Below are 15,594 nucleotides of genomic sequence, written 5' to 3'. Positions count from 1 at the left end.
CCCCACACTGTCGCGGAAAGAAAGGTTTGCTGAATTCAAAGGAAACAAGCAAGTCATTAAGCGATTTAAGGCTATTAATATGAACTTGAAATCTGGATCGTGGCAAATCTCAGACATCGAAATTAATTTTAAGTCATGCAATGGTCTCAACCTCAGGTTTTCACAGGCTCATGATGTCAGGAAAGCTCGAGTGGTCAAATACATAGTTATTTATCGCCACTTTAAAAAGAGCCGCTGATCAAAAGAAGTATTGCCAAAACGAGCAATTCGAACGCGATTTGGATGATTTTTGGCCGAGATATTGTAGAGCGAAGGTCTTTGATTTTAGCCGTGAATAATTTATTGTATTTTATCGTGTTTTGGACCCCAAGAAAACGCAACAGCTACAAACTCTTGAGAGAGATCCTGTGGTGTGCTTTTAAAAGCTTGACTTCGATAGATTGAAAATCGTAGTGAACAAATATGAAGGCGAGATACGAGCCTGAGGCGTTACTGGAAAGTTGGTTATGCTGTTTTCAGCCTTCGGCCATACTGTCCAGTCGGCGATGAATTACTCGAATCCGTTTTTATCTCCAAAACGTACGCTGTTAATCGGTTTCGATCTACCTGAAAATTGCTGTGTTTCTGAACCACAATGGTGACTTTCAGGAATGAACCTGGCAAAATCAAACAATCGCGTGGAAGTGTGGCCAGCTGAGGCGAAAGACGGCGACTTAAGGAATTTACCACATAAAATAGAAGGTTTAGTGAGCTACAGGAGAGCTAAAATCACAGTCTAAAAATGTACGTTGTTTACGTTCTGGCGTAGATATAATATTCATACAGTGGGATTATGGACTCTTTCTACTGAAGGATTCCGACCTGGCACTGAACTGTTACAGGTACGCAAGAAGTTTTTCTCTCCCCAGATGAAAGAAAAAGCCAATCGGTACATATATATCTAATCGATAAATGGGTTCCTAACTCAGTTCCCAACTCGGTTCCTAACTCGGTTCCTAACTCGGTTCCCAACTCGGTTCCCAACTCGGTTCCTAACTCGGTTCCCAACTCGGTTCCTAACTCGGTTCCTAACTGGGTTCCCAACTCGGTTCCTAACTCGGTTCCCAACTCGGTTCCTAACTCGAAAGATAGGTATCCTCTGTTGAACCACAATGTGTTGAGCATTGCTTCTGGGGTTTCACTTCCCAGTTGGCATTTACGTACAATTCGTCTACTTCGGAATCTGTAAGTGAGCGGGAAGCATTTGGTTTGTAGCCTTTTCCTGAAGATTTCAGGGCCTTTTGCTTCGCCTTTAGAACCTCTCGAGTACCTGCAAATTCGATGGAATTGATAACCGAAAAGCCATAGCTTTTCTTTTTTAGGTATCTTTCTATGCTCGCGACCATACATCGCAACGAAGATGGCTCGTAATCGCTTCCATCCTGTTTACGAACAGAAACTATAAACTGTCTCAAAGATACGTCCAACTGCAGCAGTGTCAGTTCCTCTGGGTCATTCAGTTTCCTTTCCCTGAGAAAGGTCTTGAACAACGCTACGTCTTGAGAGGTTTTTGTTGCCGTGTTCTTGTTTTCGTTCTCTTCGAGAAACTGAGAAATATCTTCATCGGACACATTTACAAATCCTGACGCGGCCATTTCGTTGATAAAACTGCAAAGCAATTCTTCCCGCCAAATTTGACGCCAGGCGTCAGCTAAAATATAACATGCAACCCGATTGATCCAACCAAATTATTACAGTCTAGTTGATTGGACAATTCAAACAGTGAAGTGATATGATATCATTTTACTGCGATGATATCATATCACTTCACGGGTATCATTTTTAGTCACGGCTTTATCACACTGATATCCTCACATAATATGTAATAACACCCTTTTCTCTATGAAATGAGCGGTGTCCCCTGTAAATTTTCTTTTGGCGCTGGATTTTCTTCTTATTAAATGCCATTTATGATTTGGAGGATTTGCGCGATTGACACTGAACAACGCCATGTGCTTACGTGCTTACGCATGTTTTGTATTTTGTTTTCAAAGGTCATTTTGACCTCTTGTTGTTTCTGTTTCAAGCGACTGTCGTTCTTAAGCCGTTTGTGGCATTTTGTTTAGGCTTGGTATGGCTCATTTCAGTGCGTCTGGTGACAGTATAGCCTCTCTTTTTATCGTTGAAAGGATAGGATTTGAACCGTGTAATAACTATACATTATCTTGAACCTTTGTCAGATCGCCAGACCCGGCTATTTGCTTTTGTTGCAAGATATTGTACTTCTTATCACGGTTATTTGTCTCTTGATCCTTTCTGGCAATAATGGGGTTGACAGGCCTGCGTGGCTCTCATGTGCGTGTTTAGCCTAAATAAAAGTTTTGCCCTCACGGGTATGTCTTTCAGAGAACACCCTTTTCTCTATGCAAAGAGCGGTTCTCCCTGTAAATTTTCTTTTATTTAGCGCTGGATTTTCTTCTTATTATATTAAATGCCGTCTATGATTTGGAGAGTTTGCGCGATAGACACTGAACAAAGCCATGTGTTTAACTGTCGCATGTCTTGTAATTGATCTCAAAGGTCATTTTGACCTCTTGTTGTTTCTGTTTAGCGACTGTCGTTCTTATGTCGTTTGTGGCATTTAGTTTAGGCTTGGTATGGCTCGTTTCAGTGCGTCTGGTGACAGTATAGCCTCTCTTTCTTTAGCATTGAAGCTTCTTTGAAAGCTATGCAATGCGTTAAATTGAGGGCTAAAGGCCACTTAAGTTACGGCTATGTGATAAGTTATCGCTCCGCTAAGCTCTGTAACTGTGAGGTTTGTCTTGGGGCGGGAGCTTAGTATTTTCCTCCTGCGTTTTGATTACGTGTTCTGGCCAGGGGTTCCTTCGAGTCCTTCGGCCGTTAGTAAATTGTACAGCATTTAAGGCAATGGTCAGGCAAGACCACGGTTTCGATCCTAACCTTGTGGATCTCTTCAGTTGCCGATTCTTTAGAAATGATAGTGGAATGATAAAGTTGAGTTCTCGGTATCATTTCAACAAACGCGCTCACTTGTCAAATTATATTTATAAACCCATGCTTCGGATCGTAAACCCTGCAATTCAATTGGCTCCTTGGTTTTAGCAAATCTGGTGGCTGCGATCTCGATCCATGGTAGGGCTAAGCTTGTGCTGTGTTTTCTATGATCAATCAATCAATCAATCAATCAATAAACTTTATTTACCCTCGAATTTACAGTGTAGCACTGAAGTGCTAATATGATGGCTAAAACGTTACGTTTAAACCGTTACTAAAACGATAAGTGTTTCTGCAGAACTGTGCATATCTTTTGCAGCATATAGCTCACTACTGGAGACTGAAAGAAAATTAAGTGTAAATAGACACACTGAGCCCTGAATATCATGGTTTCCGAAAAAATGTCCTTTCAACAGACTCGTATAATATTCCGGATTTTTCGGTATACATAATCCAGATGTTTCAATTAAGGGTGCATGTAGTGCCTTCAGTGAGTCAATGTCACCTCAAACAGCCCTTGTCACGGAGGACTACTTTCACCCGGATGATCATACTAGCTATGTGACGTGACTTCTGGGTTCAAACAAATTACAGTACCATGTTTAAACATTTAATCAGTACAAACATTCTTTGCCTTTGCTATTCTATTCATATTGATACCGGATATCATTGGATTGTTAATTTGATAAATTAAATTAGTTAGTATTGCGTTCTTGCGGTTTGTTTTCTAAGGATTCTGGGTAGAGTTTGGTCCAAGACCCTTGAGGCCAACTGCTGCATCAAACATGTTGTATTCGTTTGGCCAGCTCAAAGGAGGACATTTCACCTATCCCTAGATGCTTTGCGGTCAACTATATTATCAAAGTATTGTGATCACGTGGTCATATCATTTCGACATGGACGCGTTGGAAGAACAAGCGTGGCAAGCGCAAGTTTTTAGCAAGTCAAACCTTTTATATCTATACTGCGTCGACTTGGAGTATATTTCAGAGCTCACGATACCCAGCTTACCTTTTCTAAAACTTAAATGTTTGTTTGGGCATGTGAGTTTTCCTAGAACACTCTCGGAGCGGCGGATGGTGGTTTTCCCTCAGTGCAATAGACTGCTCGATAAACTGAAAGATGTGGCATCGCCTTGTGTAATCAAGGTTATCTCTAGCGTTATTTTCAAGGTAATGATATTTTAATGTTGTAGCCAGATTGCTGTCCTTAAGTTCGACTTAAATGCTGCGAGATATTTTCGCCGGCTCACCAATACGAATTCATTTTGCAGATTCACCCAGATGAGATCGAAGATGATGGCGAGGTGATGCTGATCTGGGATTTTGAAATAACGGATCTATCCTTGACTGCCTCGCATTGTTCAGTAAAAGCAAAGATGCCGTCGACCGTTTCTCCGATTAATTCTTTTATGCCTCCTCTCGACCTGAGTCGGGTCACTTGTAACTGCGTGAACTCTAGTTCAAAGGGGGTAGTTTTATTGTCGTCGTGTACTGAAGCAAGGGCCATTTCCGAGATTCAGAGGCTCTCCTTATCAGATAACGACAAAGAAAACGTTTGTGAAGAAGAAGAAGAAGACGACAAAGAAGAAGAAGAGGGGGAGGACGATGACGACTTCGCTGATGCCAGTGGCTCAAGCAGCAAAGAGTTGTTCGCACCTGAAATTACCGAATGCCCGCCAACAGTGCCATTATTCACAGAAACTTTTACATTGAAAGGCAGCTCATTTCACGAACATTTTCAGAGAACTCTGAAGAGCTGCAAAGAAAGAATGATCAATAAGGAGACAATTTTACTCAGACTTGGCTTTGAACCGGTAAACAGAAGAGACGAAAATGCTTTGTTAGTCCACGCTTGCCCTGGAGATACATGGGAACCAATAGGGTACATTCCTGGCGTGAAAGTACCCAAAGTCACGCAGGCCATTAATAATAATGAAATAACAAGTATGTCACTCCTTTCAGTAAAATATCAATACGTTTTTTCTATATCAAGTTTTAAGTACTTTGCAATAGTAACCATTTCAAAGAAAGGAAGATGGGCAAAAAACAGGGACAACTACAAATATAATGAAGGTTTCTAAGTTAGCTTCTGTATTGTTGTCAAATAATTCACCATATAATGTCTTTTTGTCTCTACGCTTTAATTGATAATCCAGAGGTTTGATTTACCTGGGGCCAGTTGTTCAAAGGCCGGATAACTTTATCCTGTGGATAAGTCACTATCCAACAGTTTCAATCTGTGCAAAGATTTCAGTATTTTCTCTTGTCAAGTGAATATGCACACTCTAACCAGAGTTAAGTTTGGTAGTGTACGAAAACCTTGGACAATGTTTAACGTGAAGTATATTTTAGACCCTGTCTAGTGCCTTATCCAGCGGGTAAAGTTATCTGGCCTTTGAACAACTGGGGCCTGTTACCTTGAACTTTACAGCTGCTACAAACTTGTTGCTTCGTCAGTTACACAATAATAATTACTCTAACAATGGGGCCAATCAAGCATACTCAGCTGTTACAACCCTAAGTAACAGCCCTGAAAGGCCATTTTAAAATAGTTGGACATTTTTGTTTCAATTTTTTTAAATCTTTTTCACATGACTCGCAAGTTTTTCTTCAATTTATATTTATTTATTCCATGGAGATATTAAATGCGCACAATAGTAAATTGGTGTTTATAAAAAGTTAGCTCTTTATGTACCTGGGTACTCCATATAATATGTTATGTCCAATCCACACTTTATTTTTTTGTAATATAGGCATAAGAAAAACCATGAGTGCCAGCAAAGCAACACTTAAATATGACTTACTGATTGTGTACTTCCATAAAATATCAACACCCCCACCACAGAGGGTCACTGGAAATTCCAAGGAGGATGGGGGTCCTAAAAGCCAAACTTTGAATATTTTCTGGAACAACACATTGTTTAAAAATAGCTGACGCATTGATCAGTTGTCAAAAAGCTCTTACGAATGTACAATATTATAATGTCATCTTGTCTCCACAGGCCAGGGTTCAGTGATTATGTTGTACTCACAGAGAATCGATCGTCAAGTTGTTTCAAGAGTTTGTTGCACCCACTGGCAATTTTGTACACAGTTGTGAAATATGCAATGCAACTGGCTCATATTAATTATTAATTCTGATCCAATAACAATGAAATGATTGAACATTTCACTATTTCAGTACTATGCAACTGGCTCATATTTATAATTCTTATCCAATAATAATGTAATGATTTTTTTCATTATTTCAGTACAATATAATACATGGTATTTTGTTGTATTTTATGATTAAAAGCCATCAACATTAAATCTACGTTTCCTTCCTCATTCAATTACCCTGGTCACTTCAACAATCAGCTGGTTTGAGTGGAGTAACCGACTTTACAAACAAGGGGTTGAAAGAATCTCTCTTTAATTACTCCAGTTAAGGGGAAAAAATAGCTTACTTCTCTGAGCGAAATAGCCAACGCTTTTTGTTGGCCATAGGTGCTTATTGAAAGCACTGCAAGTGCATAAATTGGGACCAAATACTAAACAAACTTGACTGCAAAACATTGCACTGTCACAGCATACAATAGCCTGCAAATGTAGACTTATTTCAACTTTCAAAGAGAGAAGAGCAGAAAATATATCTGCATCTGAAGGGTAAACATACACTTTCCATCCGAAACTTCCGCATGCAAGTTCTCAAATCTGGTTTGCATAGATTTTTTTACATCTTAAGGTCATTTCTGTCTTATTCCTGCAAACTTCGTCCTTAATGGAAGGGGTGTGTGTAACAAAGCCCAAAGTGACTTCTGATAAACTGCGAGATTCTCCTTCGAAATTGCCTTTATTCACTTGTGAAACAAAAGGATAATTATACCTTAACAAAGTCACTTAGGGCCCTGTTCCACATATCGCCTTCAATTATGCACCAACAACATACTATTAAGCAGAAATATGACGCGGATCACTATGCACTATAGAAACAATGCCAATCTGACAAAAAAAAAAATGGGAAAACAATATCTTCACACACCACAACCAACACTTTCTCCAACTCAAGGATTAGGGGGGCGGTGCCAGGTAATTCCCTGGCCTATGGAATGATTGCCTTATTGTTTGCCGGTGACGAGCAGGGAGATGAGCTCTGCCTACAACAAATATAGAGCTATCTTCGCGTTGGTTGATTCGTAATCTGTGTAGGCGAAGAGGGTGATTCCGTGCATCTACCTCCTCATCAATTTCAGGCCTTTCATCGAATGACGGGTAAACATCATCAGAAAACCGCTCATTGAGAGTCCAGTAATAAAAAGGTAGATCCATATCCATTCTTTTGCTGAATTCCCTGACAGAAAGAACAACAACTTATTGTCATCAAATGGGCCAACTCTTTATCACTTCTGTTGGAATGTATATGTCTGATGTAGCATAGTATGTTCCCCTGAAACACATTCCACAAATGTCTTCCAAAAGGCTATACTTAAACATACATCATGGCTAAAATCTGATCTGCTTACTTAATGTGGCGAGGGACTGGTACCTTACCTTACAAATTCACACCAGAAATTATGGTATAAATCAATCTGCAGAACTTACAAAAATGGCAAGGAACCATACCATAAACCTGTTTGATCGAGATTGTTATGTCAAGATAGTTGGACACTGGCCTCCTGTTTAAATTTTCCAATTGCTCTTTGCTATATTTTTCCTACTTTCTAAGACTGCCTAAAAAAAATTAAAAAATTTCTTGTTACCTGACACTTTTTGGCCAGTATGGTTTGAATTGTTTCAGGGTGAAAATGTGCCCAAGGTCACGATGGCACACACAGAAGTAAGATTCAAGATCATCCGTTTCTGCAGCCCTGGGGTGTTCTTCATAGCCGATAACTCCATTCTCTCTGCGGCGAAGCTCTTGGCTCTCAATGTTAGTAGTCACTTCTACCACAGTCTCTCTTGAGAAGCCACGGATGCCTCCTACAGGTCTTAAATAATAAAAGTGTTCTTAATAAACATTATTAAAATAATGTTATTTTTATTTGCAATCCCCACCATGATTCCAGATGTAGACGTACTTCCTAATGCAACTACAAGATTTTAAAATCAGATCTGGAAGGCATGAAAATAATATTTGATTGCACAGTAATTATATTTCTTTATACAACACATTCCTGACCGAATTGTTAAAAACATATAACCCAAAACTGTTCACGCAAAATATGGGAATAACATGGCCAAGTTCAGCGTTTCAAGTAAGAGAGGGGTTTCGGCTCACAAACCTTGCAAAGCTGGCAACATGACCTAACAAAATAAATAGTCAACTAGAAAAGATTTGAAGAGATCCACATCTATTGACCCTCAAAATTCCTTACTGACCCTCTGCCTTTGTAAGTTTATAAGTAATCTGGAACACTGCAAGTTACGCAACATGGGTTTTTGAAGTATTTAGACAATCTCCAGACATTCGTCATAAAAAGTAAAATGTGAAATAAAACTAAAATATGATAGGTGTCACGTGGTATCTTCATTTGGATGTAATCGTGGTATCCTCGTTTTATGCAAAGTATGTGCTACATTTGACCCCTTTTGTCCCCAATTTGTGATTTGAAGTTGTTTTAAATATAGATACCTGTTGATGTCAATGGTGGAAAAGTCGTAACAATCCCTATACCATGGCATCCACTCCTCCACAATGAAGTTAAACATGTGATAATTGTATCTACATCTCGCAAGCTGACTCAGACCTCTCCCATCAGATGCTTCATGCCACTGTGCAATGATCCGAACAAATGCAGCCTCTTCATTCTTGCCAAGCCTCTCAAGTGAATGCACCACGTTGTAGGATAACAGACGTTCTGCATCCTTCACACTCTGACGCCTCTTTCCAACAAGGGCTGCATGGGTGAGACCACTCAACGGATCTGCTAAGACATCAGCAAATGCCTCATAGTCAAAGGCAGTATATCCTCCATCTCGAACATGCTGAGCAATTCGTTTTAGGAGGTGGTTGTGGTCACTACGATCATGTCGAACTCGACCAGTAACCGGATCTACTTCAGGAACATAAAGATGTTGTGTAAAATCCACTCCCTCTTCCTTCAGCTCCTTTACCGCACTCCGAAATGTGTATGTTCCAACTACAGACCTCAGTTTGTCAAGCAATGATTCACTGGTATTCTTCCGGAATGGATAAGGTGTGTAACCTGCAACAATCAAGCACAATAATAAAATTTAGTTATTCATATATGCAATAATTTTTATAGGCTCGGTGATAGTTAGTGAATTCAGTTTACCTGCAGGGACAAGCTTTCCTCTTATGTAAGTCACAGCATCTTCTAATGTTGAGCCATTGTTGACCAACTCATCTACTTCAAAAATAACATGGTGAGGAATGACACGGTTTGGTCTTGCTACAATGGGGCTTCCATCTGCTGCAGCTGAAATTAGGAACACGAATTATAGTTATATGTCACACCCACGAAAAAAAGAAGGGAAAAAAAAAGAATCACCATGTTCAAATTTAGAAATGAGTTGTCACTACACAGGAGATAAAGCATACCCACCCTGTGTTTGTTTACATCTCTGTGACTTCATAACATTTCAAAATAAAATTAATATCATGTTTTACTGGTCTGCGTTCCACAATCATAAATCTTTTAACAATGAACAAGAATGGAAACCTCAAGTCTACTATGAGAATAAAAGGCAACCAATATATGCTTCTTTAACAACACACACTAAAATTTACACAAGTTCAACTTACTGCCTATCAAAATCAGCATTTCCAGTAAAGTCTTCTTACTCAACTTCTGCACACTCTCTCTTGCATCATGTATAAGTTGCCATAAATGAAGGGCCCTTGTTTCTCCTCTTGACCTCAAGGAACAAAACTCTCCATCTGTAACAGTTCCTAAAACAACAGCAGTATCCTCTTTTAAGTACAATGTCAGGAGAGTTCACCCAAGAGTTTGACCTACTTCTAAACAAAAACTGGTTAAAGGGCCCCATCAGCATGTGCACAGAGATAAACTTGTAAATTTCTGGAGACTAATACCTCACAGATATTAATGTTGCAGGTGAAAATGAGTCCAGGCTAGAATGATTTCAACCTAGGTTAATTTGTATTTTCCTTTGTTAAGGTTGGGTAATTTACATCCGAAACAGGCAAATACAGATCAATTAACCTACAGCTGTAGGTTGTAATGATTTTAACCTGGGATTCATTTTAACCTACAACATTTATGCCAAACATTGCTACTTCATCTCCAGACTTATGATGGTGGCAGATTCCAGTGCATGCTTCTCAACAAAGCAAAGTGACTACAACCAGGGTTTACAATGGTCTATGTGCATGTTACAATTATTTTTAATAATGAATTTTGTGTCAATCTGATTTAAAATCAGTTTCCATCGTTACTTTCATTCATTGTGGATTTATTTACAAAAATATCTTACAAAAAAAAAAAAAAAAAAACACATGCAAACTTTATGGTTTCAAATCATTTTGACCAACCATTGTTTAAATTCAATACATGTACTGACCTACAAGATTAAGCTCTTTCTCTTGCATTTTCAGTTTCACGCCTCTGGTTAGATCACGGACATACTGGTCTCGCAGACTCTTGTAGGGCACATATCTGATTGGCAACGCATAGGGCTTCTTATTCCTTCTTTCATCTGAGAGCATTAGAACTAACACATGGGTGGCAGCTATCCTTTTCTTCTTGAAAAGGTTGCGGAGGTAGCCTTTCACCTCTTTAACTAATCCTCTCAAAGTGGTTCTGATGTTCAGCAAGTGACAGGGCAAGTACACAGCTGGATTAAGGCAGGCGAGCTGCTCCTCATATGCCCCCTTTAGGAATTGTGACTGCTGGAGGAGAGTTTGGAATTCAACAACATTCCAATTTGCATTCTTAAGGGTTTCCTCGGGCGTTGATCGATTCTCAAATTTTTTTCTATAATCCTCAACAGCCAACTGAAAACCGTCGTCAAGAAACGAGATATCATCCTCCAAACTGTCAACACACTTTCGCAATTGCAACTCAAGACCACCTCGGTTTTCACTTCTAACAACACTACCTGCTAACACTACTCTTTGATCATACTCCCTCCTCAACTCCTCCAACTTCCCATCACCCAAGTCCACATCTCCATTCCATACCCCTGAGAAGGACTCCATCAGCGCTTCCTTCAGATCTGTAGCATCCAGCTTCAACCAGAATCTTCCATCTGGATTGGCTGTTTTCAATTGGTCAAGTGCTGCTACCTATGAGGGTTATAAAGAAAGAACTAATGTTCAGTACATGTAATCAGTATTATTTCGGCAGTTTTATACCACTGGTAAAACAGAAGGCCTTACTGAATTAAAAAAAAAAAAAAACTCAATCTCACAATGATATGTCTACACCGACTAACACTACAGACTTTATACAGAAAATGTCATGGCTGGGTGTTTCTTGCATGTAGTTTCTTTACAAGTTCTTGAAAAAATGTCTCCAAACAGCCTTAAAGGCACTTTTATGATAATTATTATGTTCTACAACAGTAACAGTAAATTTGTTACCTGTACATTAGTTGTTGAAGTAAACAGCGACTTCTTGTCCTTTCTGTGCTGTGTGGCTTTGCTTGTACATGGCACATTGACACGTGCCTGAATACAGACAGAAGAAGAAAAACCCTTAACAAATCCTGTCTGTTACAATATGTCAATCAAACTACAATTACCCTTATAACATGTTTTGTGTTCATTCATCAATAGTTCTGGGTTTTATTAAAGTGAATTCAGTACTGAGCTTATGTGGTGATCTCTGTTTGAACTTGGTACTTACTGAAACACTGTACACTACAATTTATTCGTGTATAACAAGTAAATTCAGGTTATCAGGTTAAGATCAGGCAAGAAATAGCAACCTCAACAGCAGAAATCCACACACTCTGAAATATTACTCCCAGTAAAAAGTACAAACCAGAGTATTTATGGTAGCAATAACATTGAGAATGTGTTTTAAAAACACTAAATGCAATTGTGCATATGCAATATACAAAAACAACACCATTATGGCACTGAAATTGTCAACATAAAACTCATGAATACTTGCTGGATCCAATGTTCCGTTTTGTTCAATTATTAAGCATGCAATAGTATCACACTGTTTATGAATGTACAGAGAACTGACAGTCTAAAAACATTACCGTCCACTCTAACCTTTAGCGGATCTCGCATATCTTGTGGACCACAGCCACTCCACATGGGGCCAGCTAAAAGCCTCTGCATCCTCTCTGGAAATTCGGTTACCATGGTTTCATGCCACAGTCTAAAATCTTCAGGTTCCCTGATCTGTGAAAAAAAATCCAAGCAGAAATATCATCACTAAATTGAGGTGTTACTGCTATAATTTTTTCCTTCCTCCTTGCTTAAATTTATATTGCTCTTTGTTCAACACATTCCAATGTGTGAAAATGTGTTAAAAACACAGAAAACTAGAAATAAAACCAAAGACAAACTTGATCCACAATATAGTCAAAGGTTTAAATAAAAACCCTTGGTAATAGATATTGAAGACAACAGGTAGATTTAGTGTTTATCAACTGAAAACAGCAAAAAAAAAAAAAAAAAGAAAAAAAAATCAAGAAACATGACTTTTGACTGACAGAGCAATATATGGTTGTCCGTAAGGCTGAGGTTAGGGATTCCCACAATTAGAAGTTGGCAAACACAACAAAAAACCCAGCCCTTGCTTTATTTCAGATACCTCCACCAAATTCAAAAGTGTCTGACAACCATATAATCCATAGATTTCAATACCAGCAGCAGTCCAGGAAATTATCCCGCACTCCTTCCCTAAGGGAGAGCACCGACAATATAGCATACATATTCCTGTCCGACAATTTATCTCACAGAAAAGACAGAAAACTGATAGTTACACCTACCTGCATTACATTTGTGCATGTAAAGAATTCAATGCAATATTGCATTAAACCAAATGGCATTCTGTGAATTGGGATGAGTGGCCCAGCATTGTTAGGTCTGTCCATGGCCAGTCCTTGGCAAAATTTCAAGACCAAATTGGGCTTGCTGTTATCCTCAAGCCTCTTCATAGCATCCAGAGACAAATGCACAAATGTTCGTGGATTAGATGTGATACCCATCTTGAAAGCTGCCCAGGTATACAGCTTGTCCAAGATATCTATCACATCTACATACATCTGTTTCTCAAAGAACACCAGCAGCACATTACTAACCCCAGTAACAAAGGAAGTTCTACTTCTCCCTCCACCCAAGGTAGCCAACCCTTCAATGACTAAATCACCAATCTGACTAGGAGATAGACTCTTCATTTTCCCCAGTAATGCTGGTGATACATGTAGCTGCTGCACCTCATCTGGTAAATTTGCAGGACCTTCTGGTGTGCCATCAATGTACGACTCCACAGTGATACCCATTGCATCTTCTGCTTCTGATACTGTGGCAAATTTATTTTTTAATTCACCCAGGACTTTCTGTCGTATGCTGCTTCCTGAAACAAAATAGAAATTTTTATTTCATCTGCTGTCTTTATTTAGTTTTTTGTGTATTTTATTGTTGTTATTCAATTCTCTTTATTTTTTTCTCACTGTCCATTTATTTGCTTACATAAAGCCTATAAAAAGATTTATCTGTGTTACTTGCTACACAAAGAAAAAAGCCCATACACTTTAGGGTAAGTGAATTTCATTGATGAAATTTGAACCCCTTTGAACAAATACTAAATATGAATTACTTGAAGACTTACCAGATCTTCGAAATTCAGTTCCTGCAGTTTCTTGCACAAAAGCTGCAGCTTTGTCCCAGTACTCGTGGCGATTACCGAATGTAGGCCATTCGGAACCTTCCTTCTTTAACTCGCAAAATAAAGCAACAAACTGAATCAGAGCAATCTGCTCCTTTCTTTGCCACGGGAAAGATCTCTTTGAGGCTGATGGCAGCTGTTTGGGGCTTCTTGGCGATCGCACCAACCTCGCTTTTTTAAGGATACGACGTGACGCCTGAAGTAGGAGAAACGAAATATTTTAAGGAATTGATTAAAACAAGCAAGAAACTTTTCCAGATGGCAACGAAAGGAGGCAAATGAAATCAACAACAAACCCTGATAAATCTTTTAAACATAAGTACATAAGCTTGAGTGCTAGTACACGTATACATATTGTACAAAATTTTTCATAAAAACAATTACCTTCTGTGCGGGGCTCAACCTTTCTTGAAAGCCAAGCGAACGTCGAACTGGTGATACTTCATGAGTGCTTTCGATCTCACGTGTTTTCTTTTCGGCTGGCTTGTGCGGCGTGTTGCCAGTCTCCTCGTGCGATCGCTTACACGAATCATCCATCGATCTGAAAAAACAAAAAACAAAACAAAAAAACAACAATTTTAAGTGAAATAACGACATCAGAACGGTTTCCAAAAGAGAATATAATCAAAGTATTCGAAGTACATAAATTTATATTGAGAAAAAGCGCATACGAATCCAAATAAAGGTAAATGAAGCTAGCGGTCGACCAAATTGGCGCGATGTTCGCGGCATTTCGTTTACGGAATCTGACACCTTCATCTCGCATTTTGGCGGACAAACAGCAGAAAATTTGAAATATTCACAACGGTGAAACCAGTCTAAATCGCGAAGTCGAGAGAGGTCGGAGCGCGAATCTAGTTTAACTAATCCCTTGCCCGTAAATATGAATAATTTATTACGCCAAAACTCAACGAAAACAATTACACTCACCCGATTGTTCGAGGTCATCGAAGCATGTGTCTATTTGCTTGTACAAAGAGAGGTACAAAAGGATGTACTGGCTAGAAGAATAAAACATTAATTGGAACAAGAACTGGATAACAATGTTCAAGAAACATTAAAGAAACGAGAGGGAAAATGAAACTAACCTTGGATAAAAGAAGTCGCGTAGATTCCGAGAATGAAAAATGGCTTTATTACCGTTGAATGCTCGCTTCACCGTGACGAGAAGTGACAAAAATGCCGCAAAGCATCTAGGGATAGGTGAAATGTCCTCCTTTAGACACTGTTTATGTTCTTACTCGGGCCGGAGTCACGCAACGCTCCCCGTCCCTCACGCGTGGGGACGGGGAGCGTTGCGTGACTCCGGCCCGAGCGGCTGCGAAGGAGACTGGAGGTTTGTGTACAGCTCAAAATGGAAAATCCCTGGAGAGGAGGGAGAGGGGGGAGAGGGGAGTCACGATTTCCGCACTCTCTGTTCATATTCGCTGTTTTTGGAAGAGGGTTAGTATGGCAGTGATGAATGTATGATAAATGTATGGAGTTTAATTAAAACCAGTAACTTTGTTATAGGGACCACCGCGACTAAATAAAATTATCGGATCCTGTTAAAGGGAACCCTCCAATACACTAGCCAAAATCTGGACTCCTGCCCCACTCAACCTACCCTCACTAGGGCCCCCCTCAATGGTTTAGGCACTCTCCCCTGGTTGCGCTAGCCGTTACAAACGAAGATGGCGGGAGTATGATCAAAGCGTACGAGACTCGAAAATTCCACGGAAAAATAGGGGACTGCAAACAGTCTATTAATGAATTTTCGACAGTACCTTAGGGGTAAAATGTATCCC

At 39.5% G+C, this 15,594-nt stretch overlaps 3 protein-coding genes across 8 annotated transcripts; 1 reads left to right on the top strand and 2 right to left on the bottom strand.

Annotated features, from left to right (window-relative positions):
• Positions 1 to 1,115: 1,115 nt before the first annotated feature.
• LOC146472985 (uncharacterized protein KIAA1958-like) lies at positions 1,116 to 1,634 on the bottom strand. Its single transcript, XM_085118879.1, has one exon. It carries the CDS (start codon positions 1,632 to 1,634, stop codon positions 1,116 to 1,118), a length of 519 nt encoding a protein of 172 aa, XP_084975005.1.
• Positions 1,635 to 3,890: 2,256 nt separating this feature from the next.
• LOC146472984 (uncharacterized) lies at positions 3,891 to 5,591 on the top strand. Its single transcript, XM_085118738.1, has 2 exons — positions 3,891 to 4,166; positions 4,268 to 5,591. The coding sequence occupies exons 1-2, from the start codon at positions 3,891 to 3,893 to the stop codon at positions 5,075 to 5,077; spliced, it is 1,086 nt and encodes a 361-aa protein (XP_084974864.1). The 3' UTR covers positions 5,078 to 5,591.
• Positions 5,592 to 5,729: 138 nt separating this feature from the next.
• Positions 5,730 to 14,967, bottom strand: LOC146472983 (uncharacterized). Of its 6 annotated transcripts, none has more exons than XM_085118715.1 (13): positions 14,896 to 14,967; positions 14,738 to 14,808; positions 14,192 to 14,348; positions 13,751 to 14,003; positions 12,909 to 13,495; positions 12,184 to 12,315; positions 11,542 to 11,628; positions 10,521 to 11,244; positions 9,742 to 9,888; positions 9,272 to 9,415; positions 8,608 to 9,181; positions 7,736 to 7,963; positions 5,730 to 7,326 (listed from the first exon to the last, which is right to left on the bottom strand). In XM_085118715.1, exons 3-13 carry the CDS (start codon positions 14,342 to 14,344, stop codon positions 7,047 to 7,049), a joined length of 3,309 nt encoding a protein of 1,102 aa, XP_084974841.1. In that variant the 5' UTR covers positions 14,345 to 14,348; positions 14,738 to 14,808; positions 14,896 to 14,967; the 3' UTR covers positions 5,730 to 7,046. The 6 variants fall into 6 exon arrangements, with proteins under 6 accessions (XP_084974841.1, XP_084974842.1, XP_084974838.1 ...); XM_085118716.1 differs by having other exon boundaries at positions 14,738 to 14,804; positions 14,896 to 14,950; XM_085118712.1 differs by lacking the exons at positions 14,738 to 14,808; positions 14,896 to 14,967 and having other exon boundaries at positions 14,192 to 14,699.
• Positions 14,968 to 15,594: the final 627 nt, after the last annotated feature.

The sequence above is a fragment of the Pavona decussata genome, unplaced genomic scaffold, assembly GCF_977016875.1.
Source record: "Pavona decussata unplaced genomic scaffold, jaPavDecu1.1 SCAFFOLD_95, whole genome shotgun sequence".
NCBI classification, from domain to species: domain Eukaryota; kingdom Metazoa; phylum Cnidaria; class Anthozoa; order Scleractinia; family Agariciidae; genus Pavona; species Pavona decussata.
Note: the sequence above shows the minus strand (reverse complement) of the source record. Positions and strands in the feature narration are given on the sequence as shown.

Excerpts from the sequence above, each read along its gene's own strand:
- LOC146472985 (XM_085118879.1), bottom strand. The coding sequence starts at position 1,634 with ATGGCCGCGTCAGGATTTGTAAATGTGTCCGATGAAGATATTTCTCAG.
- LOC146472984 (XM_085118738.1), top strand. The coding sequence starts at position 3,891 with ATGGACGCGTTGGAAGAACAAGCGTGGCAAGCGCAAGTTTTTAGCAAG. Across the intron at positions 4,167-4,267 it reads TCTCTAGCGTTATTTTCAAG|ATTCACCCAGATGAGATCGA; the intron begins GTAATGATATTT and ends TTCATTTTGCAG.
- LOC146472983 (XM_085118712.1), bottom strand. The coding sequence starts at position 14,404 with ATGTCGTTATTTCACTTAAAATTGTTGTTTTTTTGTTTTGTTTTTTGT. Across the intron at positions 13,496-13,750 it reads AACTGAATTTCGAAGATCTG|GAAGCAGCATACGACAGAAA; the intron begins GTAAGTCTTCAA and ends ATTTTGTTTCAG. Across the intron at positions 9,889-10,520 it reads GAAAGAGCTTAATCTTGTAG|GAACTGTTACAGATGGAGAG; the intron begins GTCAGTACATGT and ends CTGTTGTTTTAG.